The sequence below is a fragment of the Abrus precatorius genome, unplaced genomic scaffold (assembly GCF_003935025.1).
Source record: "Abrus precatorius isolate BTA unplaced genomic scaffold, Abrus_2018 Scaffold3, whole genome shotgun sequence".
NCBI lineage: Eukaryota > Viridiplantae > Streptophyta > Magnoliopsida > Fabales > Fabaceae > Abrus > Abrus precatorius.
Genome location: NW_020874373.1, coordinates 15,919,389 through 15,944,627, shown reverse-complemented (window position 1 = coordinate 15,944,627; position 25,239 = coordinate 15,919,389). Strand labels below are relative to the sequence as shown.

General features: G+C 35.2%; 1 protein-coding gene across 3 annotated transcripts in view; it reads right to left on the bottom strand.

The window, feature by feature from the left end:
- Nucleotides 1-22,440, bottom strand: part of LOC113860967 (transportin MOS14) — a 29,417-nt gene extending 6,977 nt beyond the window's left edge. For 2 of the 3 annotated variants that reach the window (XM_027493549.1, XM_027493551.1), the window contains exons 1-23: nt 22,011-22,440; nt 21,264-21,362; nt 20,907-21,131; nt 20,680-20,799; nt 20,368-20,451; nt 20,224-20,283; nt 19,635-19,763; nt 19,303-19,364; nt 18,865-18,924; nt 17,095-17,218; nt 16,404-16,538; nt 15,329-15,409; nt 13,755-13,868; nt 13,570-13,649; nt 13,202-13,337; nt 12,690-12,839; nt 11,661-11,746; nt 7,870-8,057; nt 7,683-7,775; nt 6,368-6,555; nt 6,109-6,220; nt 5,488-5,645; nt 4,676-4,792 (exon numbers count right to left, since the gene is read on the bottom strand). In XM_027493549.1, coding sequence (XP_027349350.1) covers nt 4,676-4,792; nt 5,488-5,645; nt 6,109-6,220; nt 6,368-6,555; nt 7,683-7,775; nt 7,870-8,057; nt 11,661-11,746; nt 12,690-12,839; nt 13,202-13,337; nt 13,570-13,649; nt 13,755-13,868; nt 15,329-15,409; nt 16,404-16,538; nt 17,095-17,218; nt 18,865-18,924; nt 19,303-19,364; nt 19,635-19,763; nt 20,224-20,283; nt 20,368-20,451; nt 20,680-20,799; nt 20,907-21,131; nt 21,264-21,362; nt 22,011-22,226 — 2,817 coding nt within the window. In that variant the 5' untranslated portion in view covers nt 22,227-22,440. The remainder of the gene's footprint in view (nt 1-4,675; nt 4,793-5,487; nt 5,646-6,108; nt 6,221-6,367; nt 6,556-7,682; nt 7,776-7,869; nt 8,058-11,660; nt 11,747-12,689; nt 12,840-13,201; nt 13,338-13,569; nt 13,650-13,754; nt 13,869-15,328; nt 15,410-16,403; nt 16,539-17,094; nt 17,219-18,864; nt 18,925-19,302; nt 19,365-19,634; nt 19,764-20,223; nt 20,284-20,367; nt 20,452-20,679; nt 20,800-20,906; nt 21,132-21,263; nt 21,363-22,010) is intronic. The other variant, XM_027493550.1, reaches the window with a different exon arrangement.
- Between the last annotated feature and the right edge of the window lie 2,799 nt (nt 22,441-25,239).

Sequence of the window (25,239 nt, the reverse complement as noted above, 5' to 3'; positions counted from 1 at the left end):
TTCTTGCTCAGAGATGGGTCTCCCTGTATCATCAGGATTTCTGCGCCTTGGTGCCACCTAATGTAGAGCTGAGAGATGTTTGTTGTGATTGTCCCAAACTTTGCAACCAGTCCATACCCAGTACCACATTCACGCTTCCCAGTTTGATGAGGAAGAATGTTTGTATTATTGTCACTCCCTGCACCTTGAGCTCGACTCCTTCGCACACTCCTGTACGCTGGTGCTGTGCTCCCGTTCCTAGCTCCACTCTGTATTCTGGGGTCTCTGTCACTTTTAGCCTCAATTGCTCGACCAACGTTGTGTGCAAGAAATTTTCTTCAGCGCCACAGTCCACCAGAATAGTGATGTCGCGGCCTTGAAGACTCCCCCGCACCATGAAAGACTTCTTGTTGGTGAACCCCTTTAAGCTTTGCAGTGAAATCTTCAATATGCGAAGTCTGGTTTCCATGGGAGGTGCTTCTTCTTCTTCTACCTGAGTCTCGTCTCCTTCCTCCCCCGTCCCTTCACCTTCACTTCCTTCCACTAGTTCGAGCCGAAAGTGTCTGTATTTGCACACATGCTCCTTATTCCATGGGTCTCCACACTTGTAGCACAGTCCTCGACGATTTCGATCATGGATTTCGGCTTGAGATAATCGTGGTCGCGACTGGGTATTATGTGGTGGGTCTCGTTTGGGTTGCAAGTAACGCATGGTGTTATTGGGTCAGGCTCTGGCTGTTGTCGGTCCCGGTTTTGAGTAGGGCGAGCTATTGGGCCTACTGTTGCTGGCCCCTTTGGCCCATTGGGCGACTTGGTTATTTCTCCAAGCTCAGTTTCTCTCTTCTAGAAGGATGGCCTTATCCTTCATCACCATCGACGACTCCAGCTCCAAGCTCCTTAGCTCTGCCCCGATTTCCTCTTTGAGTTCGTTGAGGAAGACTCTGATCTGCACCTCCATGTCCAGATGCTTAAGAGGATGCGAGAGTTTCTCGAACTCCTCTATGTATTCCCACACAGAGTTGGTCTGTCTTAGGCGAAACAGTGCTCCAAAGGGGTCCCTGCTCACACCTGGCTGGTACCGACCTAGCAAGGCGCTTTTGAACTGGCACCACGAAGGGACCGTCGTATGCTCCTCCCAAGCGTAAAACCAGTTCAGAGCCGCTGAGCACCACATCGAGGCGCTCATCACCAGCGATGCGTTGGAGGGTGAAGTACCTCTCAATCTTCACCAGCCAGTTAACTGGGTTGTCGTCAGAAAAAATTGGAAGTTTGATTTTCCGATCACAGTCTGAGGGCGGGAAGTAGTAGCGTTAGCGGTCTAGAAACGGGGAATGGTGGTGCCGATCACAGTCTGAGGGTGGGGAGTAATAACGTCGGCGGTCTCGAAACGGGGAATGGTGGTGTCGACATCTGGAGGAATTTTTAGGTTTGCGAGGGGATAGGGATGATTGTCTGTGGTGGGTCGGGGGAGGCTGAGACCTCTGATCTAGAAGTGGGTCTCCACCTTCCTGCAGATTGGCGGCAGACGACCCTGGGTGTTGTGCGGTCACGGCGGCACAATCAGCCCCACATAGTCATCCGCTGCAGCAGCTCTTCCAACGTCTTCTCCACACGCTCCAAACGTTCAGACTCCATTGTTTCAACAAAAAGGTATCTTCGCACCCTAGGACAGAGCTCTGATACCAAATTGATAGAATAGGGATTTTGAATGTTGGAAAATGTATTGAATAGGCTCAGTCGAACTAAAGCACTCTGAATTGTTTAAGCTCTCAAGCGGCTCAATTGCCCTATTCTCCAAATAATACACGACGTCCATTCTATCTATCATAACCTTTATTTAAACTACCTCTAATGGAAAAACAAACATCATAACCAAAAGATAATAACAGAAATTAAATTTAGAAAGCTAATCTATTTCCTAACACCTTTCCTAAACTGTTGCCTTTTATAAACTTTTAAACCCTCTGGAAATTTGTCTCTAACAATATGTCATTTAAAGAAGTCATTCTGGAATTTGGATTAGTGAGAAGTGAGAGTGATCATACAGTGTTTTACAAATAGACTAACTACAGTTGTATTTTACTTGTTGTTTATGTTGATGATATTGTTATTACAGGTAGCGACAAATAAGAAATCAGCAACCTAAGAAAATTTCTTCAAACCAAGTTTCAGACAAAAGACTAAGAAATTTTAAAATACTTCTATGTGTCTTAAACTTATTAACTGAGACCAGTTTAAAAGGAGCTAAACCATGTGAGACACCTATGGAGCCAGGAATGAAACTGACAGTAGATGGATTTCCTTTTGCAGATTCACAGAAATACAAAAGATTAGTAGGCAAGCTACATTACTTGACTATCACAAGGTCGGATATTGCTTTTCCAGTTAGTGTTGTTAGCCAGTTTATGTCATCTCCGATGAATACTCATTGGAAAGCATTAATTCGCATTGTGAAGTATTTGAAGAAAGCACTAGGAAAAGGAATTGTGTACAAAGATCATGAACATGCACAGATAGAGGCGTTTTCTTATGCTGATTGGGCAGGATCTGTGGACAGAAAATCTACTACCAGATACTGTGTGTTCTTATGAGGTAATTTAATTTTGTAAAAAAGTAAGAAGCAGAACGTTGTTTCAAGATCAAGTACGGAATTAGAATACAGGGCGATGGCTCAGACTACTTGTGAGTTAATGTGGTTGAAACATATGCTGGAAGAGATAGAATTTGGTAGCACTAGGCCTATGCAACTTTGGTGTGACAACCAAGCAGCGATACATATTGCCTCAAATCCAGTTTTTCATGAACAAACGAAATATATTGAGATAGACTGTCACTTTATTCGAGAAAAAGTTCAATACAAGCTTATATCCATCTCTCGACCAACTAGCAGATGTGTTTACAAAAGCTTTAAATGGGACACGTAGCAATTATATTTGTAACAAGCTGGGCATAATTAATATTTATGCTCCAGCTTGAGGGGGAGTGTTATGAATAGCTAGAATAGACATATTAGGATTAGGATTAGGGTTTACTTTAATATTATAATAACGAGCTTGGCCCAGTAAGATTACATATGTATCCTTAAAAATATAAGGTTCTTTACACATTGTAGAGTATCTAATTCCAGCACACTAATCTGTCTCTCTCTCTCTATATGCTCTTTCTCTCTTAATCTCTATAATAATAATAATAATATCTACGTTTTTTTAAATGGGTCGACTTGTTAGGCCTAAAGAGATTTGTGAATTGCCCAAAATTTGACATTTTTAATGAATAAGCTTTTATAAAAGCCTTAATTTGATATCTTTAGTAAATAAGTTTGGCCTAATCTTATGCTGGATGGAAGCTAAGCCAAAAGTCCCAGACAAGCATCCTCACGTATTTCTACCCTTGTTCAGGTATTTTGTTGAGATTAAGGAGTAATTGTGATCATAATATCTATATTACAGCTGTAGATTTTGTATTTTAGGAAATTACAATTGTATATATCAGATTACTCCTTAATCTCAACATATTTAAAATTAAAAGGTCAATACAACTTGTTCAGCCAGCACAATTTTTCTCACACCAGACATTCTATGAAAAATCCTTTCACCGGTTAAATCAAATAGTTATTTACAACTTATGACCTCTCTTCACAAATCAAGTTTCAGCTAGGCTTGCATTAAGCCCAGGAGCAAGTAAATCAAACCACTTGTGGCTCAAGTTGCCTATTCAATGAAAGCCTGAGCTTGATGCATTTGACTAATCAACTCAGGTGGCACACATAAAGACAAGCATGCATGTGTACTTTAATCCACATGTCAGAAAATGGTGCATTAAACCCAGACTCTTAATGCATGTTAAACCTTACAAAAATGTATGGATGAGTTAAAATTACAAATATATCATATAACTAATTTTCAATCTGGCTCATATCCTAGCTCAAAGTTGACAATTCCTCACAGGAGACTACCAAAGCTGGAGTTTGTGACATAGTCAACCACTTAAAAGCAAGAACTAATAATACATTGTCATTAACATAAAAGTGATAAAACTAATCAAACTAATCCCACTTTCAAATTATGTTAACCAATGGTATCACAACAACAATTAACTATGTATTTTCATTGATTGTTTCATAGTCCAACATGTTACCTAGCTATTTGAGCTTGATCATTCTCCCTTCTTCAGAAGTCAAGCTTCATCCTTAATTTTTCTCTTACACTGAGAAAGTTCAAAATAAGCTAGCTGTTGTTTGTCTCTCAGCTCAATTTGCCTAGACTCATGTGAAGACCACTAGGCCATATTCCAGTTTGATGGACAACAGTTTGAATGAATTGAACTATACATCCCTCACTGTTTGCAGCCTAATCAACTGACTGCAACCAGATGCACGTGACTATGTTGACCGTATGCCACTAGAGAACTTCACAGCCAACTCAAGTCAGGTCAAAAGAGGCCAACAGGATAAGTTGACAAGGTAAGGAGTATATCATCCAAGTACCAACCATTACCATTTATAATCAAAATATAAAATGTTGCAAATAATATGGGGATAGAAAAGTCCACAAGCAAGTCAGGACAAAAATAGGAAATTTAGAAGAAAATCGAACCCTAACTCTGCTTCATCTACATAGGACAAGTTAAAATTAACAAATCTTAAAAGGCAACAAGATAACTACATATGCAGGCAAAAGGAGTGAAAGAGAGAGACCGCTGACTGAAGCCAGGCATGAAGAGTTTGCCAGCAAAGTATAGCCTTCCACGCTGTTCTTTCAGATATAGTGCAAATTGCTGCTAGTTGTTGTAAAATTGTTGCACACTTGTGAACCTATCATGTGAAGAACAATTTTTTTAGCTGTGTATCAATCAAAACTATAAGCCTCTGTGAATTAGGCTAAAAGAACAATTAATGCTAAAACAAACAAAATAAGCTAGGGAGAGGAAAGGGGAGACAGAGAAAGGTATTATGAGAAAAACTTGACCCTTCAGATACTTTTGGGTTATGAACATATCAAGACACCAATATGGTTAGAAAAAAGGCAGTTATCATTACAATGTTCAAGTGAGGGATGAATCTGCATATTGCCAAACAGAATAAAATCAAAAACAGGTAAAACCTATTTTCAAATTTAAGCCATTTTGCTCAGTCCTATTCTTGCTTTTATAAATCATAAAAAGTTCTACAAGAAATTCTACTTTTCTCCTTAATAAAACCAGATGTTAAAGCCTTAGTTGACCAAGGGTCCTGAACAGAAAATGTAAAACTCAAAAATCTTGATGAGCAATAAAGATTCATTTCTATGCAAAATGCATTAGAGGAGAAAAGGGAAAGTTCCAACAAGAGAATGACTTCTTAAGGATAAAAAAGTAGCCAAACTTCATCCTAGAAGAATCAATTTCTCCATAGTTTACCATATTTCTCATTGCTTCTACTTCATCACAGAAAGTCATGAACATATATCTATTCATTGGCTCTTGAAAATATTAAAGCAATTCACTTACAAGGAACATTGAGATACTTACTCGTGACATTGCAGACACACCAAGCAATGCATAGACCACGTTAGATACAAGGCCCTCACCACTGTGAGATATGACATGAATAGCCGTGGTGTTGAATGATTCCTCAGCAATACAATTCATACCTTCTAACAAAGAGACAAGGCCCACATCCAAGAAGCCTGAAGAGTAAGGAAAATGGGAGTCAATCAACTACATGTAATAAGTGCAAAAAAATGAGTTGGCATCTAACAGCCTTCACAAAATATGAACAAATAACTCTTGGCAATATTATACCAAAATGTTTTACCAAAAAAACAAAACTTTACCCAAAAAAAATATTATACCAAAATTTCATAAAACTAGAGTTGAGATATCAATACAAGATTAAGTGTACATACAAATAGACTACAAAACCAAATATTAGCGTCATGTCACTATTCTTGAATTCAGTAGAATGTTGTGATTTATTCCTAAAGTTGGCATGACTACATGATTTTCCTAAACAGTTCTGATATTCTTCTTTCTCTTTTATTTATTTTTTTATTTAATTTTCATATTCTGTTCCCTTCACAGAAGAAAGGGTTTTACATTTTAAAACAAATGAGATGACAACAACAAAAAAGCAATATAGACTTGTCTTACAAGACAAATATGACATTGCAGCAAGAGCTGCACCCCGGTGCATGGCTGTGCAACATATAGCTGCTTTCTGGATAGAAACTTCAAGAAGAGAACCACAAGCTGATAGGGCTTCCTGTAATATATCATCTAACAGGTAAACATACTAAAACAATAGCCAAAAATATTAATAAAACAATTGAAACCAATTTCTTCAACCCCACTGAAGAATCCGAATCCCTGTTCTCACAATAAAAAGGCAAACAGAAAGAATGCAAAATACCTTGTTACATGATCGGATAAATGTTGATGCAAAATTAGTGTAGGCCTCCACTAAGTCAGGTTCTTGGTCACATACGTAGGAGGATGTTAGGGCCATTACAGAAGCTGCATGAGTAAATCTTTCAAAGGTGGTAACAAATAAAGGTCCATACTCCTCTAGGTGACCAAATTCTTCAATGACAATGGAAGCTGAAAATATTGTTCGAATTAGAAAATTAGTAAAGGTGCATCGCATAACCCAGAAGAAGCTCAATAGCATTATCAAAATATGGAAACTAACAGAAACTCCTGATTTTATGTTTCTTCATACACCAACACAAAAAATGATAAAAGAAAAAATAAAAAAATATATAAATTAAAAAGCCAAATATCAACTTACATAGGACTCAAGACTATAAAATTTGCATAGTAAAACATACAATGATCAACAATATAATAAGTATTCTAGTTTAAAACATGGGTTAGCATTTATTCTACCCCTCCCTTTCAAAAGAAGGTATGCCATCATCATCCACAAATTATGAAAAGGGGAAAAAAACACGGTGAAGGAATTGAAATTTTGTTTTCCAATTTTTAAAACCAAAAATGGAATATAATGCTTGAAAAGTTTTAAAGACAATTTCACTTAATTTTATATCTATGCAAATAATTTTAAATCTATGATTAAGTGGTTAATGAGTGCCACATCAACTTAGTTACTTGCCACATTTGCATTCTGGCAGCTACATCATCAGTTATTAGAAGGATCTATCATAGTATCATGGAGAGGCCTAAATAATAAACTTAAAATTATAAGTACCACATCAGGAACTTCTATACTTGGGAGACAAGGATCTAGATTAGCTAAATTCTCAGCTTATTATGCATGAAAGCAAAACAAACTACAAAACAACCCTAGCTTAATGAAAGGAGGGGATATATCATAAACTGGGATAGAGAAACGTATTCACAGCTAAAAACAGCAGCCAGGCCAATGGCTTTCCCATATGCCAATGTAACAAGTCAATTCTTCAATTAAAAGATGATGAGTATGTTATATTGTCCAAAAACATAATGAAAGACATCCAGAAAACAAGGAATAAATTGTTATTCCATAAAATAATGCTTTCTTGATTGACAATCACATGGAAACAAGCCTTTATGTAAATACCAGCTGAAATCACTACTTAAAATTTCCCAAACTATGCACGTATCAGTTTCTTTGCCAAAGTCATTAAGATATACCAATCACTTAAGCCAATACAGTGCCAACTGCCAAGTATCTTGCAACATGCATAATAGGGTATTAAATGAACAAGGCATATCATAATTCCCACCGGTTCTTATATAGCACTCATGACTCTGGAACAAAACAAAATTTGTCGAAAGCCAATCCAGCACTTTGGGCAGTAATGTCACAAAATGCTGACCTACACATTCAAAAAAATTGAAAAACAATATCATATTTATCATGGCATGGGAGGAACTTATGAACCATCAATAAATGTATCAAAGTGGGCCAACCTGAAGACTGAATAGCTAGTGAAAGAGCTCGGCAAGCTGCTACAGATAAATTACCACTCTCCATATGCTCAGAGCCAAAAATTTTCTCCAAGATGGGCCAGAAAACCCTTAGTAGTGAAAGTATAGAGTCATCTGCAGTAGTTTCAGTCACCACAGATATGGAAAGATGACTGAATACAGTTCCCATTCTGAATTTAAAAGATTATTATAGAAACAAGGATCAGAAAAAATGACCATGACAAATTTATAAAGTCAAGTATGAAATACCAACACCAGTAAAGAACGAACAAGAATAACAAGTTACAATGAAAAAGCAAAAGAAACTCAATCCTGCAAGCAACTACCTATTCTGTGTGCAAAATGAAGAGCAGGAGCATGACATGTGATGGTAAGAGATTGATATTGTGTCTAGACAAAAGGTGTTGAGAATATATCATAATGATTACGATTTATTGTAAATATTTATTGTTATTATCTCTATAATTATTTGTTATTATCTCTAAGATTATTAGAAGATATTCTAGGATACTCTCCTATGTAAATAATAGGATTAGATTCCTATACATACATGTAAACTGTAATGCATTAAAATAAGAATAGAATTTTAGTATTTACAAGTTGATATCAAAGCCTCCAATCTAGGGGTCTCTGCTTCTGCATGCCAAACCCTCGCCACTTTCATTGCAGCGCCTAAACCCTAGCTGCCATATTCACTATGACATACCAACAGCACCTTTATTGTACTTAGTTCTTTCGATCTTGATCAATGGAACCATCTGCCACTGTCGTGCCTCCAATGTTGTTCTACTTGTCAGGACCTCCTTTGTTGCTCCAACCGATTGTTTTTTCAACCTTTATATGTTTCCTATTAAAATCTAAGTTTTTTCTCACCATGTATGCAAGGGCCTCTTTTGTTTGGTAAGAATTTTAGTTTATCTTTTTTTAATACTTCATGTTTTATACTTAGAAATATTTTGGATAATTAACTTTGGTGTTTCCAATTAAATGACCCCCAACATTTTTTCTTTTACATCATATTTTACTCTATTTGATACAGATCACATCACAGTTGCAACTGTTCACAAATTCCAATTCTTGGGTGTGATAATATTCAACTCACTACCTCTCTTTCATTAAAAATGTTCTTCATATTCCTAAGCTCTTTAGTAATCTTATCTTCATTCATAACCTCACCCGAGATCTAAATTGTGTAGTAATCGTTTTTCATCTCATTGTGTTTTTCCGGATCTTGCCTTCAGAGGACGATTGAGTTGCTAAGGAACGAGAATGGTTATATTACTTTCACTCATTACGAAAACAAGTCCAAGACAATGTTGAAAGGAGAATGGTTATATTACTTTCACTCAATACGAGAATGGTTATATTAATTAGTCTTTTTCTGATTATGCCTCTTCTCAAATTTGGCTTCAACATAGGCATCTAGGTCATCCACTTATAATTTGCTTAGAGTATGTTTTCTTCTATCTTTTCTAAAGACTCAATTTAGTCTTTTTAATGTGATGTTTGTTAGTTTGCCAAACATCATTGTGTTATTTTTCCAAATAGTTTTCATAAAAGGTTGTGTTATTTTTCCAAATAGTTTTCATAAAAGTAATACACCTTTCGATCTTATCAATTCTAATACATGGGGGGACCTACTCCTATTATTAATATTTTTTGTGCCAAATGGTTTGTATCATTTATTGATGATTGCACACATGTTACTTGGATTTATTTGATGAAAGATAAAACCGATGTGACTCAATTGTTTGTGAACTTTGATCACCTAGTTCAAACACAATTGTTCATGAGTTGACGTATGTAGAGATACCCCTCAACAAAATGGAGTTGCAGAAGGTAAAAATTGACACCACTTGAAAGTTACTAGAGCTTTACTATTTTAGATGACAATGCTGAAATCATATTGGGGAGTAGTTCTAATGGCGTTTTATTTAGTCAATAGGTTGCCTGATTGCATTTTGAGTGGCTCTGGTCTTGTCCAGTCAATGTCTACCTTTCATCCTTTTGTTCCCATTATGAACAATCTACAGGTTTGTGCCTTAAGTTATATTTCCTTTGCTCATATTCACAATCAACATCTGGCAAGTTAGATCCTCATGTTGTTAAGTGTATTTTCATAATGTATATTCCAAATAAAAAGACTATAGATGTTATGATTCTTCATTGAAACATAGTCATTTTACTCTCATTCTCAGTTTCAGGATCGAGAAGCTAAATTTGTTGGTCCTCGTGAATCTTTGTCAATTTTTCCTCTTAATCCTTGTCATCTGCAGGAATTGGCTCGTCCTTCCTCTTTGACTCAGGCAAAGGTGACTTAGTACCAATGGAAGCAAGCACACCTACTTTGGTTTATCAGAGGAGAAGAAAACTCAACAAGGTCCAACAACAACTTCAATCCGCCAAATGGTAAACTAACACTTTTGTTAGTTTAAGATAAAGTATCTAGAAAAATTGAAGCACTTCCTAAGAATTGAGGTAGCCTACTCAAATTAGGGAATTTCTATCTCAAAAAAGAAAAAAAGTTTTAGATCATCTCAAGGACATGGGAAAGCTAGGCTGCAAAGCTATTGGAGTACCTACAGTACAGAACCACCAAATAGGATGTAAACAAAGATCAATACCAAAGGCTAGTGGGAGCCATTCTGTTTATCCAACACTAGATTTGACATTGCATATGTTGTTAGTATCATCAGTCAATTCATGCATCATCTCCGTAAAAGATATTTATAAGCAGCAAACAAGATCATCCAGTATCTAAAAGGAAATCTTGGATGTGGCATACTCTTTAAAAAGGGAGAGTCTCTCTCTTTATAAATATATACAGATGTTGACTATACAGGTTCCATCGTAGATAAAAGATCCACTTTAAGATATAGTATATTTCTGGGCTGAAATCTAGTAATGTAGAGGAGCAAGAAACAATGTGTTGTAGCTAGATCAAGTGTTGAAGCTGAATTTTGGACTATGGCCTAAGGAGTGTGAACTTTTATGGATGAAGATCATTATTGACGACATCAAATTAAAACTCATTGGTCCTATGAAACTTTTACATGAAAAATAATACTCATAATCATGTCGAACATGAACATGATAGGACAACATGTAAAGATTGATCAGCATTTCATTAAAGAGAAATTGGATAGTGATCTCATAGCTACTACTTATATCCCTTATCAAGATCAACTAGCGGACATGGTCACTAAGATATTGGCAGCTGAGCAGTTCCAAAATCTTTCTCGCAATCCAGGAATGATAGATATTCATTCACCCGATTGAGGAGTGTTGAGAATATATCATAATGATTACAATTTATTTAAATATTTATTATCATTATTTTTGTAATTATTTGTTATAATCTGTAAGATTATTAGAAGATATTCTCCCGTGTAAATTGTAATGTATGAAAATAAGAATAGAATTTCAGTATTTTCAAGTAAAGGTGTCGACGAAAATATTGTTTCTTCCACTTCTTTTGCTGGAAGCTTGGAATTGAGGAAAAATAATAGAAATGGAAGTGTTTCTTCTGAGTGGTTGAAAATCATCATGGAAAAATCTGATGATGAGGAATTAAGTTAATCATCAATTACAGACCAAATACTCAATAAAGACCGGTAGAGAACTAGCTATTTCATGAACCAGATAGTTTTGACTGTACAAATTCCATACCAGACAATGTAATGAATAAGAAAAATCTGACAACAACCTGTCCTCTAGTAAAATGAATTTAATTGGTTCAGGGGTTTAACATTACATAGTATTCACTGGCATACCTGTGCAACCCTCTTGAGGCAGCATTCAAAACTTGTGTATAAGAAGCAGGGTTCTGTTTAAGAGAATGACTGCTCTCTGGATCAACCTGAAGAAGTGCAGGATGAGATCCACCAATTTGAAGAGCACATTACATGGAATGATGGAAAATTCTCTCAAATAAATGCATTCAGAAATTTATAATGACAAAAGTTGTAACAGATCATAAATAATTTATTTTCCTCACAGGAGCCGGTAATAACTACAATTTCTTCAAGTAATGTAACAAATATTATGGACAATCTCAGTTCAACTGCAAAAAAAGCATCATAACTGTCTTGTTTGGCTGTGCTGTGATATCAATAAAAGCTACTTTTATAAGTTCTGTTCTTTTTTCAAGCGTGGTTAATTTTTGTACTGTATGGCTAAAGTAAAATTCCTATAATGTGACATACACAACAACAGAAACAGAAAATCTGTTGTTAAAGAGAAGCAAGAAATTGATGCCTGTCCTTGGAAGCAAAAGTAGAAGCAGAACAAAAAGAAATTAAAATGTTGTTTCTATATAATAATATTTTTTGAAAAACCTTTTTGAAGAAACCAATTATTAAGCAGAAGATGCTTCCCTTTAGAAATATCATGTAGACAAGAAAAACATGCCAGTTTAAGGAACATGAGATGGACCCACAATCATCATGTAATAGCATATTAAGCAAGTGTATGTGCCTATAGTGGTACTTTAGCACCTCGGGCATTCTATCTCTCTACTGAGAAAACAAATAAATTACAGGATGAACAATAGGCATTAGCCAATAATTTAATCTATTATATCTAGGGTTTAGCCAACAATTCAAAGGAAAAATTTACATTTTCATCTTCATAGAAAATTTGATTTCATTGTCCAGAAAAATCTTTAAAACCAACAACAGGTGAATCAGTACACAATGCTGATAGAATACAGTTGAAACAACCAACCCATTAGAGCTGGTCAAAGCAGTTATCACACAGTCAAAATCAGAAGTAGTGAACAAAATGGGAAAATAAAGGCTCACAAGTTTCCCAATAGCTTCGTAGCTAGATGAAAGCAATCTAGCCAATAAGTTGTTCTTTAATTCTCGGTTGGGAACAGAACCAAGGACCAAACTTATTGCATGCATTACTTCTTCCTCATCTTCCAAAGATAAATGCCACTTCTCTAACCCCTACAAGGACAAGCATAACTTATATGGCTAAATGATGATTCATATTTCAGTCAGATATTTGAGAAAAAAATTTCACATATCATGTACCAGTACCAGAAAGATATCATATACTGATCTGGAAAGTTAGAGGATATTGTATACAAAAACCGGATCTATTAACTTCTATTTACATTAAGACACTGAGCATCTTTGGCCATGTACATGTTGCATAGAAAAATTGAAATGGACAATAGAAGTACCAAACATGTAGAGAAAAATTATGATGTTAAACTGAAATTGATACAGGCAATGCATCATACAATTCAATACATGATATTACCATTCAGATATTTACCCCACTTTAAGCACAGAGAGTAACTCACCTCTCCTATCCACATTAAAATTTCCAAATTTGAAGGTTCATAAATTATTGCAGAAGCATCTTCGCAGACTTTACGCAGGGCAGATGCACAAGCATTTGAAGATAGGGGTTCAGAAATCCCAATAGCAAGAAATAATCTGAAAGTAAAAAGGTTGTAGCACAACATGAATATGTGAATACTGAAAATTGTCAATTAGCAATTAGTTAACCAAGTTCAACACGGTTATTTAGATTTCATAAATTCTAATCAAATGTACCTATTAACATAAATGAGCTTGATGTAATTAAAATAATAAAATGAGATGAGACGGGACTAATCAATCCATTAATCATGAATACCACAGAAAGATGGAGTTTTTCAGTACTTACAGCAAGGCTCTAAAATTTTCCTTAAAAGCAGATATCCACTTGGAATAAGAACCAATTGCATCTGCTAGAGATCTGTATACCTAAATTAAAAGTACACTTTTAAAAGGACAAGAAAATAGAACAAATACTCTTAAAAACAAATGCTGCCAACAAAGGAAATGAGAGAAAGTTCATATGTAACCCACAACGCAAATGAAACCCTTTAAGCCATCAGGAGGTTTAGTGGACAACATGGTCACCAGCTGCATGACTACAGAGAAATCATAACTTTGGCCATCCTGTATAATTACATCAGCAGCCTGGAGCAAAGAAAGTGTTACCATAAATATCATAGGTAAAACAGGTGTAGTCTATGATCTAAATTCAAAAGGTATGCAGTGCATTAGTTTTTCAGTTAACAAGTACAAACAATATATTAAACAACAACAATCAAGCCTTATCCTACAAGGTAAAGTCAACTAAATGAATTACACAATGCCATTAAGTTTGGTCAAAAACCAAAATTTCAAAAATCTGATTAATTAAAAGTCTCTTTTAATGACATGCTTAGTTCTTTTGAGTCTCCCTCTAACCCTTTTTACCAGACTAAACCTCATGTACTTCACTCTTCTCATGGGTGCCTCCATAACTCTTTGCTGCACATGACCAAATTACTTTAGACAGTTTTCAATCATCTTTTCCACTAAAGATGTTACCCCAATATTCTCACGTATACTATCATTGTTTATTCAATCATTTGTCGTGTGACCACTTATCTATCTTAACAATCTCATTTTTGTTATTACCACTTTCTTTTCATGTTGTTACTTAAAGGTCCAGCAATTGCAGTATGATAAAACTTCTCATTCAACTATATAGGTACTTTACAGTCACAAAAAACAGTATATTGAAGTCACAGTAAAAAGTATATATAGCAAGATCCCCAGTTAAAAGTTTTCATTACAGAAAATTGACAACGGTACTTCCAAACCAAAGAACAAAACTTTGGCATCCATCAATATACAAAGAAACAATAGACAGAACCCAATCTTAGAAGCATGTATATATCACAGATGTGAAATAGAATAAATTGGCATGCTGGGAAGCAAAGGAAAAATAAGCATGTCACAAAAGGTGACTCATATTTTATTCATGATGGTATGATACATTGCATTTTCAATTTCAAATTTGAATCAAAATGAACTAAAAGAAGTGAGTGAGATATAATCAAAATGGGTGATAGGAGTAATGATTAGTTATGGCAGTGGATAATACTTGCCAAATATTTGTTATTTAAATATTTATACAGGAGAGAATAAGACTGTCTCTTAACATTATATTATACATAATTGAAACCTATTGAATATTCTTTGAGGCCACTTATGTGCCTTTTCATTTAATAGAAAAGCAGACAACAAGTTTGGAAGCACGGTTAAGGCTAAAAAGCATCCAGAGAGATGGATTGAACAATTGACAGACAGGTAATAATTTGAAACCCCTTCCTATATTCTTCTCACTGGCCTATCCACAAAATCCATAAATTACCATGTGTCAACTATTCTCCACTCCATTATACTCCCAATTTGGCTGATGTACTTTGTACCCTATCAATGTAAGATCCCCAACTATCAGGTTCAATAGCACACATGTCAATATTTGTTTGAGTATCAACAGTGAGATCCAGAAGTTATCACTTTGTTGCATGCCAAATCACCAGTCTGAATGTCATAATTAACAAGCCAATAAAGCATCCCAAGTGAAAGCAGCAAGTGATACTCACTGCATTAAGAGCAAATAGCTTGCTTTCCACTTCCTTCCAAGGGATTGATAGATTCTGAGATGCCCTCCCACCAATAAAGAGCTGTAATTAAATACAACAATATTCAAGTGGAGAATTGAGACTTCACTGACTAAATAAATTGACATGATGCACTAATGTTAATGATCTGTAAGACATTTATGAACAAAAATCTGTCTTCCATTCAAATCTCAAATGAACAAACCAATTCACAATAAATAATTTGCAATTTTTTCCAAAGTACAAGCAATGGCAACACCAACAACAAAGACTTATCACACTAGGTCAGGTCAGGTACATAGATCACACAACACTATTGGGTTCGATCAAAAAAAGAAATTCTCAAAGATATTAAGATATTCAATGCAACTAACAATGCAGCACAAATATTCAAAAAAGGATGACTAAGGAGATCTTGGTTTTGCTTTATTTATAAGAGGTCATCATTTTTGTCACTTTTAGATAAAAGAGCAATGAGTCCAATATAACGAAGATAGAAGTGATTAAGAAATTGCATTATTTAACCCAGTACTGTTACTGTAAAAAAATACTATAGATGATATCAATTATTTATGATGATACCAGAATTCATAGTTCATTAAAAAAAATAAACTGATTTCACTCTCATATTTCAAAGATAGGCTCATATTTCTAAGATGCCTCTGAGGTGAAATTCTTTAGCTTTTGCTTGATCCTCCTATTATTGGTTTATTAGTTCTTCAGCCATATTGAAATGAAAAGATAATTTTCTTCTGTGACAGACAAGGATATATATCAACAACTTATTGGATTAGCTTCTCATTGTAAGCAAGATTATAAATTTTCAAATTAAACTATGCCAAAAGTTTGGATGGAATATTCTTTTTATCTATCCCTGTCAGTAGTATCCATTTACAATAATAATCCAGTATGATCAGACAAATTCATAATTATTGGATATCAGAGTCATCAGACAACTGATACCAAAGTAATTATACTATAATGAAAGGTGTATGATATAAAAGAAAGTCAAGGAAATAAAGTCATAAAAGAAATATATCAAACTTTCTAAAAGCACCTTTTGGATAAATGTTGAAGACCCTAACAGGTGACATATATCCACCAAAAGTTCTACAAGGTTCATCCTGAAATGGATAAGGCCATCGGGCAAATCAACTACTCTTCTCTCATCATTGAAAGTAGAATCATCCACCTGTTAAGTACCCAGAGGAAAAAAAATGCAATTTTACTCAAAAGATTAAATCCATTTAAATTTACAAGGAATCTCAACCACATATTATTAAAAAGAAAGATCAACCAGTGAAGCTATGCACTTGAATAAAGGCTATGCTTACAAGCAAAAATGAATTCCACAGTAAAGATTTGTTTTATACGTAGTCGGTTGATATTTTCAATGGGACAATTAATAGACCCAATATTCATCAAATATGGACCATCAATTAGGCCACAACAACCAATGCAAATTTCTTTCATCCTCTTTAAAAATGGAGCAGTTTAAGGATTATTTTGGAATTAAATTTTCCCACCAGCACCAATTCATGTTCAAATCCCAACAATGAAAAGTAAACAGGTAAAGTGTAAGAGTTTAGATACTCTTAGGCAATATATAATTTATAATGCCCATGCTGAAAAATGCAAACAGAACACCTCCCCCAGCCCCCCCTAAAAAAAGAAGAGAAAAACAAAAAGAGCAACATTGCATGAATCCATGCCCACATTGGGAAAATGAAAAGAGATTAAGAATAAACCTGAGAACGCAATAACAGTGAATCAAGTAATGCTGAGAACACAGGTGCAAAAATGTCTTCCACACGTTTTCTACTTTTTGCACCATCTTCATCAATGCCAAGTATATAGCTAGCAAGAGTGGACCTGTGACAAGATATTTTGTGTTTATGATGAGTGAGGTACTAAGACATCATCAAAGAGAGAGGGAAAAAATATCTTGAAAGTTAAGAAGCTCAATTACAACAACGCCTTTCAATCTCTTTGCACATCAGTACATGACACTTCTGAGTTTTTGGCCAAAAAAATCGGTTAAAAAAGTCACAGATAAATCCTAAACACTGCAAAAAATTGTCTCCCACTATGCTTAATTAAAGTATATCACCAAAAGTAAGAGAACACTCAAACTAACCAAATGGTTGCACTTGCCTGCCTTCCCCTCTGTTCCAACACCTCCTTTTCCACTCCCCTGCTGGCTCATGTCCAGTCTGGTAGAGTCCGATATAACAGACTCCTATCCTCCATTTCCCATGTCATTTCCCATCCTACCCTGATTCCTTTTCCCCTGTACACCTTAACTGTTGGCCTATGATGATGCCCATCAGAGTTGTTCAAAGGACACTAGAACCATAGGACCCACATGTCAAACCTTGAAATGGGAAAGATAGGAGCCAAAGGGGTTTACGAAGTCACATGCAGGTGACTTACACAAGTCATGGAAGCGTGACACTGATGCTATAAAAGTGGCTCATGTTCCCTCAGACACTAGTGAAGATGTTCAAGGTGTAGTGGACTTCAGGTAGAGTGCACAGAGAGGCTACCAGCAGCAATACTTCAAGGTTTGGAAAATCAAGACTTGGCACTTCTAATTTCAAGACTGGATATGAAATTCTGATATCACCAGAAAGTTGATTGGTGGTGAGAACTTTCCAGAAAGAATCATAGCAGAAAGGGCATGCTCATATTAACACATGAGGAAGGGTTTTTCACTAAGCAGGGGATACAGTGGATCAAGGGTTTTGTTGGGAGAGACAAGATGAAACCAGCTCTGATACCAACTAAATAATTCCAAGAAAAATATGATTAGAGATAAATTGTGTGTCTGGACAGTCCAACTAGGTCAAATTTATTACCTTATATATTTGATTATAAATCTGACCATCCATGTCATTCTCTAATTTCATTTTTTCCTGTTCTCAGTGGCATTTTTGTATTTCTGTGTAGGTGATGGACATTTTAAGATAGTTAGTTTTCCATGTAAATACACAGGTACTGCCCCTAATATTAATTACAATGACTCAATCCTATATTAGTTCCTAAAATTGCTCTTAATTGATTTACCATATACGATGTGCTACCAAAAATAGAAAAGATATTTTAACATGAAGTCATGACCTATGAACATTACCAAAGAAGAGATAAAGTTCTATCATATCTCAGCAATCAATTAGCACTGTGAACAACAGCCAAGTATTCAACATGCTCAGGAGCATAAATGGCTGGCTACGAACAACTATACCATACAGAGGTTCAAAAAAAAAATGATAATTTTCTATCATATCTCAGCAATCAATTAGCACAGTGAACAACGGCCCAGTATTCAGCATTCTTAGGAAAATTAATGGCTGGTTACAAACAACTATCCACACAAAGGTTAAAAAAAACAGAGAGAGAGAGAGCACACAGATAGAGCAACATAGAGATATCACAAATACATATCTACAACAATTGACATGAGCACAGATAGTTAAACAAAATAAACAAATTGTGAAGCCTTACTAAAATTGCATTACCAAAACTGCAGTGTAGAGTCTGCAATCTCCCAATCTTCACTTGGAAATGCCACACAGCTGCTAGCATATTCAACAGTTCAATCTCAACACCAACCAAATCAATCATAATATGCTTTATGCAAGTGTGCTTAATAGAAATATGCAAAACTAACATGACATGAGAAAGTTGCTTTTCAAATATGTTAATGCAAGCTCCCAAATTGCAAATCTTCGTCTCAGTTATTAACCAAACAATTGTATCCTTTATATATTCCTATTTCAATGTGAGAGCATCTTAGGTCTACAAACTATAGCATGAAAAGTTCACATTCAATAATTATGTGTACAGAACATTATGTCATTATGTAATAAATCTCTAAAATTCTTGATTTCTTAGAACCCAGAATGAGCAGAAAAGAGCACAGTAATGAAAAAATTTAAACAAATTGTTGAGATCACCTCAAAAGTGCATCTGCCAGTGCAAGGGCTTCTGCACTTGCTTCTACAATTAGAGACGGAGCCTAGCATACATTGAACAAGTGTGACCAGTTAAATTAGGCATGCATGGTTTGCACATGGAAAAATTAAATAAATGATAATAACCACAAGTAACTAAGTTATTCTCATACCTCTAACATGTAAGATTAAATAAATGACAGTCACCATAAGTATGAATTTGATTAACAAAGCCATTCAAACAGATAAGTAGGCAGAAATAAAATAAAAAAAAAAGTACCCATAACAACAATTGTGAAAATCCTTGCGAAATCAAATATCCAGTCAATACTTACAGCCTGCCCAATTTCTGACAACAAGCAAGCTAAGCCACCAATTACTTTCATGTCTCCCCTATTAAGAGCTGGAAAAAGAAGTACTTCCTTCAGATACTGTACTCTGCATAGCAAAATTTGGGGCACTCCCTAAAGAAAAACCAAATCAAAATCAATATATGACCCATTTTCAGAGAGATTATGCATAGAAATTTACAATAAGTGAGATGAAAATAACCACTACTAGCATAAGATGCCTCTAAATAACCAATTCCACTGTTATACTGGATCTAAGCTGTCCCCGTACACCAGAAAGAAACTCAGTTCCTTGACTGTTCTATTTGAAGAATATAAATAGTACGAGAGTAAAGCCTCAAAGTTAAAACATGCTAGTTTAATAACATATTATAATTTTAAGGACCTACCAACATAAAAATACAGTAGATAACTCAAAGCCTTGAACATATTAAAATTCTAAGACTACAAGAAAGTGCATCTTGAACATTGTAGTAGTACAATGACGTTTTTAAAATAATTACAGCACAAGCACTTAAGCTAATTGACCAATACTCATGACTGAATGGTGTTCCATCAAAGTAGGCAACCATACCTCATGTTTAGTCACAAGTTCAACAAGAACTTCAATGGCTAGATCAAATGATAAAGGAACCTACACAAAAAATGAGATGTAAATTAATCTTGAGTAGTCATGAATGGTCCATCTCAAGAAACAAGTGCAAGGGAACTGGATTACCTGCAATGAGTTGAATACAAAATTTAGAAGCGGGTGAGCAGGCAATGTTCCGGGAGAAATCTCAGAGAAGCAACCTGCTTTAACCTGAACACAAGGAAACCATGCTAGAATAAACTCAGACAACAGCAAACTTCTGATGAAGCTCAGAATAGATGAATATCCATATTAAAGTAAAACAGAAGAACCAGACCACAAGATGTCTAGTCCAACAAAAAAACCACAAACAACCATGCTCAAAAATAGTTCAATTGCAAAAGTACACACTGTAGCAAAATTGCAAAAACCAAATGAGTCATCAGTATAATCACATACCCAACTCAACAAGCACCGTAAAATTTTCCTGTTCCTTTCATGTTGTTGCACAGAACCATCAAAATTTCTTTCAGACTGCTGCAACAAGAACTCAAGAACCATGGGTGTATGGGAGAGAAGCTGTAAAACAGACATAACAGAGTGTGTACAAGTCAGAGTGAGAGAGAGAGAGAGGATGCATAGAAACACATGCATAAATGAATGTATCAAAGAAAAAGTTCCTGAACCTCTTGGGTATAGTGGCTTTTGTGTAACGAACTAACTTTAGAATCAATACGTTGGTTGTCAACAACTTCCTCCGGCAAGACAGTGAGCATCTCCAGGACAGCAATATTGCCATCATCCTGGCTCTGCAGATTCCGGAGACTGTAAAAAAGCTGCTCGATAGGGTTTCCATGTGCAACAACTTGAAGTACAAGTGCAGAGAGTGCAAGACAGATTTGTGTCAAAAGCTGTCATGACAATAACAAAGATCAACCAAATTATTTTCAACATGAAACCATCTGTAAGACGACTGAATGTCCACATAGCACTTCCCTCGAGAATATATCTGCAGAGTCATAAAAGAAAGAAAAAAATTGCACCTGGGGTGGACCACTACTGAATCTTTTAACTGCAAGAAGAAGGGCATTTAACAAAGCATCCTTAGCTCCTAATTGCAGTAGATAACCTTCATTTTGTATCTGTATTTTCAAACATGTAAGTGTAACAATAATCAACTGATTATTTTGAAGCATCATTCATGAAATTTTAGTGGATTTCTATTTTTCTGTCAGGGAAGGGTCCCTTCAAAGTGAGGGAAAAAAGTCAGGAACAGGAACAAGGAAAAAACATAAATATGAGCTTCACACTTTATACATTAGTTACCACTAAACTCCTCACAGTGACTGTAAAAGCAAGATGCCCCCGGAGAAAACTACTTTTAGCCTAGAAGTCAAAAACCAAAAAGATTATATGCAGGTCAAGACAATTGAAAAGAATAACGAAAGTTCAGAACTATAATTCTTCTGCCTCGCATATTTTCATCACACATTAATGATACTGACTCAACTATACTTACTAACAAAATCGATTCAATCTAAAACCCAAATTTAGCATATTTTTCAATCGAGAAGGAGCAACATTCCTCGTTATTTCAATTTCCTAACTAAACCACCAGAGTTCACAACACACTAATAAGTGAAACCAGAAACTTCAATTACGAAATCAAAGTTTGCCACAATTGGTGAGAAGACTCCAAAAAAAAAAGGCATCAGAACTCACAAGCCTATATATGGCTAGAGAGATAGAGAGAGAGAAGCAAATTCTAGAGAGATAGAGAGAGAGAGGACCTTGCGTTTGAGAATCTGAGCGGCGAAGAATTCGACTTCGAAATTGGAAGCGAGGGGAAGGCGGCGATCGGCTGTGAGGATGGCGGTGGCGACGTCCCATGCGGCGTGGGTTTGTTGGAACTGAACGAGCCACTGATTGGCTGCGACGCGGTTGCAGGATTGGGTATCGTGGTTGAGCACATGGACAGCCTCAGCCACTTTCATTGCCAATTCCATGTCCTTTTCCTTTTCTTTTTTTTTTGTTTTACTTTCTTTTAAAAATAAAATAAAATGGTTTTAGAAAAAGGAAATTGGGAAAAAAGAGGGTGACGATGATGATGATGATGATGATGATGGAATTGGAAGGAGGGTGGAGGGAGCGACGCCTGGAACAAGTGCAACGGATTCAGTTAACCGTTGTTCCCCTTTCATCGGACGGCTACGGACTATGAAGGAGTGACAGAGCAGTGGTGAGGGTTTGGCTCTGTTCCTCTGCAACTTAACCCACCATACACCAACTCCTCTTTCTTTCTCCTCATTGGCCACTTCTACTTAGTTCCTGTCCCAACTTACGTTCAAATCCTACGGTTCCCTTTCTTCCCTACTGCTATCTCTGTCTTTCAAACATTCTACTTTGTTTTTTAGCTTTGTAAATTTTAAGAATACTTCACTTTTAACCTAGATGTCACATCGATACTATGTATGAGTTTATAAGATCAATAATTCAATTAATGAGTTATTATGTATTATTTTAAAAATATTAATTTTATATTTTAGAGATTTATTTAATATCAATTTAGATATTTGAAAAATTATAATATCAAATAAATTGTTTAAATAATATTAAATAAATTGTTTTGTTAAGATATGAAAAAAATTAAAATTAATTTTATATCTTTTAATTTTTGAAAAAAATAATATCACGATTATTTAAAAGATTACATATTCATTAGATTTAAAGTTTACTTAGAATTAATTTCAACAGAATAATTTAAGGCCACTAAATATGAGTGTTACACACTTAAAAATGATAGTAAAATATTATTAAAATGTCTTATAATATTGAATATTATAGTTGTAATCAATGAAATCAATGTCTCAACTAAATTGTATGAATTAAATTCTAATCTATAGAATTGCAATGTTATTGCTACGTTTATATTTAATCAAAACTAAAAATGTGAAAATTTAAAAAGCCAAAATGTTAATGAAAATAAAAAAAAAATAGGAATACAAAATAAAAGAAACTAACTAAAAACGACAAAAAGCTTAGTAAAGTGAAAGGAAAATTCAAATTGTAAAGAAAATTTAGCAAAACTAAAAGAATTTAATATGTGAAAATAATATTTAAAATGAAAATTAAAAGTTAAAGAATTAGTTCTAAACAAAGAAAAATAATAAATAAAATATTAAATATTAAAATTGACAATATTATAAAAAAAAGGAAAAAAAATTCAAAAAAAATTAAAAGAAAAATTGCTCAAAGTAAAAATTCTTTGAAATTTCTTGAAATTGGAATCACAATCCTTGATAATGATACAAAAAATTTGGTGGCATATTTTTGAATCACCTACAAAGCAGCAGATGTAAACAACTATGACTCATCCATTAATCATTTTAATGGCTATAGAAAAGTTATTGTTTTCATGAAAATTGAACCAAATAGTTAATAACACTTCGTTAAATTTCTAATTGAGCTTAGAAAGAAAATCAAATTGTACATTAACCTATTAAAAACTACTCAAAATATATTTGCATTTGAAGAAATTGATGTTGAGAGATTAAAATGCAAAATAAATGCAATGAATGTTGAATGATGCAATAAATGAAGAATTACATATTTGATGCAACACAATACAAAACAAATGTAGAACGATACAAATAACATAACACAACAAACTCATGAACACATGTAGATATCAATTTATGCAAAATAATTGTCCGTTTTAGTATTCACATAAAGATTACATAATCTCTTATTATAAGTGTATTGGATAAGATGCTTTGGCATCATCATAGTAAAAGGAAACCGAATATCCATTCTACCAAATACCAGGTCAAAAGGTACCCACACCCTCTTAGCCTAACCTCAGGACAAACACCCTCTAATAATGTCAAAATAAGATAATTAAAGAATAAATAATCGATAATCAATAAGGAAAAGGCTAATTGCCTAAATAATCAGAAGACTAAGACAAGGCTGAATCATAAAGTTCATTAGCCCAATATCTTGTCTATAAAAGAAAAGTAAGAAGTACAGGAAAAGGATTGACTTCTGATATTAAAATATCATTTATTATCATATACCGAATATTAACTTTACCATCAGAGTGCCTTTGCAGATACCCTCCCTCTTGTATCGTAGTAGAGAAGAATCTGGCATATTCCATAAGGATGTCACATCAGAGTACAAGAAGAGAAACTACGAAGGACAAATGTATCCTTAGCAGGAACATTTTGGCGCTCACCGTGGGGCCTGATTCACCTCAATTTCAAGAAGATACGGTGCTAACTAGGAGTTAACAGGGAGGCCCTAGCCAGTCATGGGGAATGTCGCGTCAACATGAAAAACATGTGCAGAATCCGCCTGTACCGGACGTTTTCATTGAAAGGGGAGAGGACAAGGACCTCTTCTTAAATGTAAGGCAGTTAAAGGAAAAAATGATGGAGATACAACATCTCCGGGAAAGGGATGCCCTCAAGTTGTCGGCCCTGCGAAGGGAGAATGCCAACTTGAGAAGTGAATTAGGACTTACATCCCATCTCAAGTTACACCTCTCGTTCAGGAACATGAAGTCATCAACCTTGCAGGAGAGACCAAAAACAGTTCAACAAACAACGACAGTCCCTCAGTTGGACGGGATAAAATCTCAAGCCGTATTCATTTTTCCCAATTAATTCTAGAAGCAAATACGATGGAACTTCCAATCCGGCCTTTACACCGATGATGATATATTTACTACCTAAGTCGGCCTTTACACCGATGATGATACCTTGCTATGTCGAATATTCCTAACATCGCTTCAGGGGCGAGCCCTCAACCGATTCACTAAAATGCCACCTATGTCCATTGACTCATTTGCCACACTGGTCGAACACTTTAATCTATAGTTCACTACCAATCGGCCCCATCAATTAACCTCAGTGGCTTTAGTCAACATCTGACAAGAGAAAAAGGAAACACTTAGAGCATTTATGGAACGTTTTGAAAGAGTAGCTCTGTCTATCCAGAACTTGGAGCCAGTAGTTA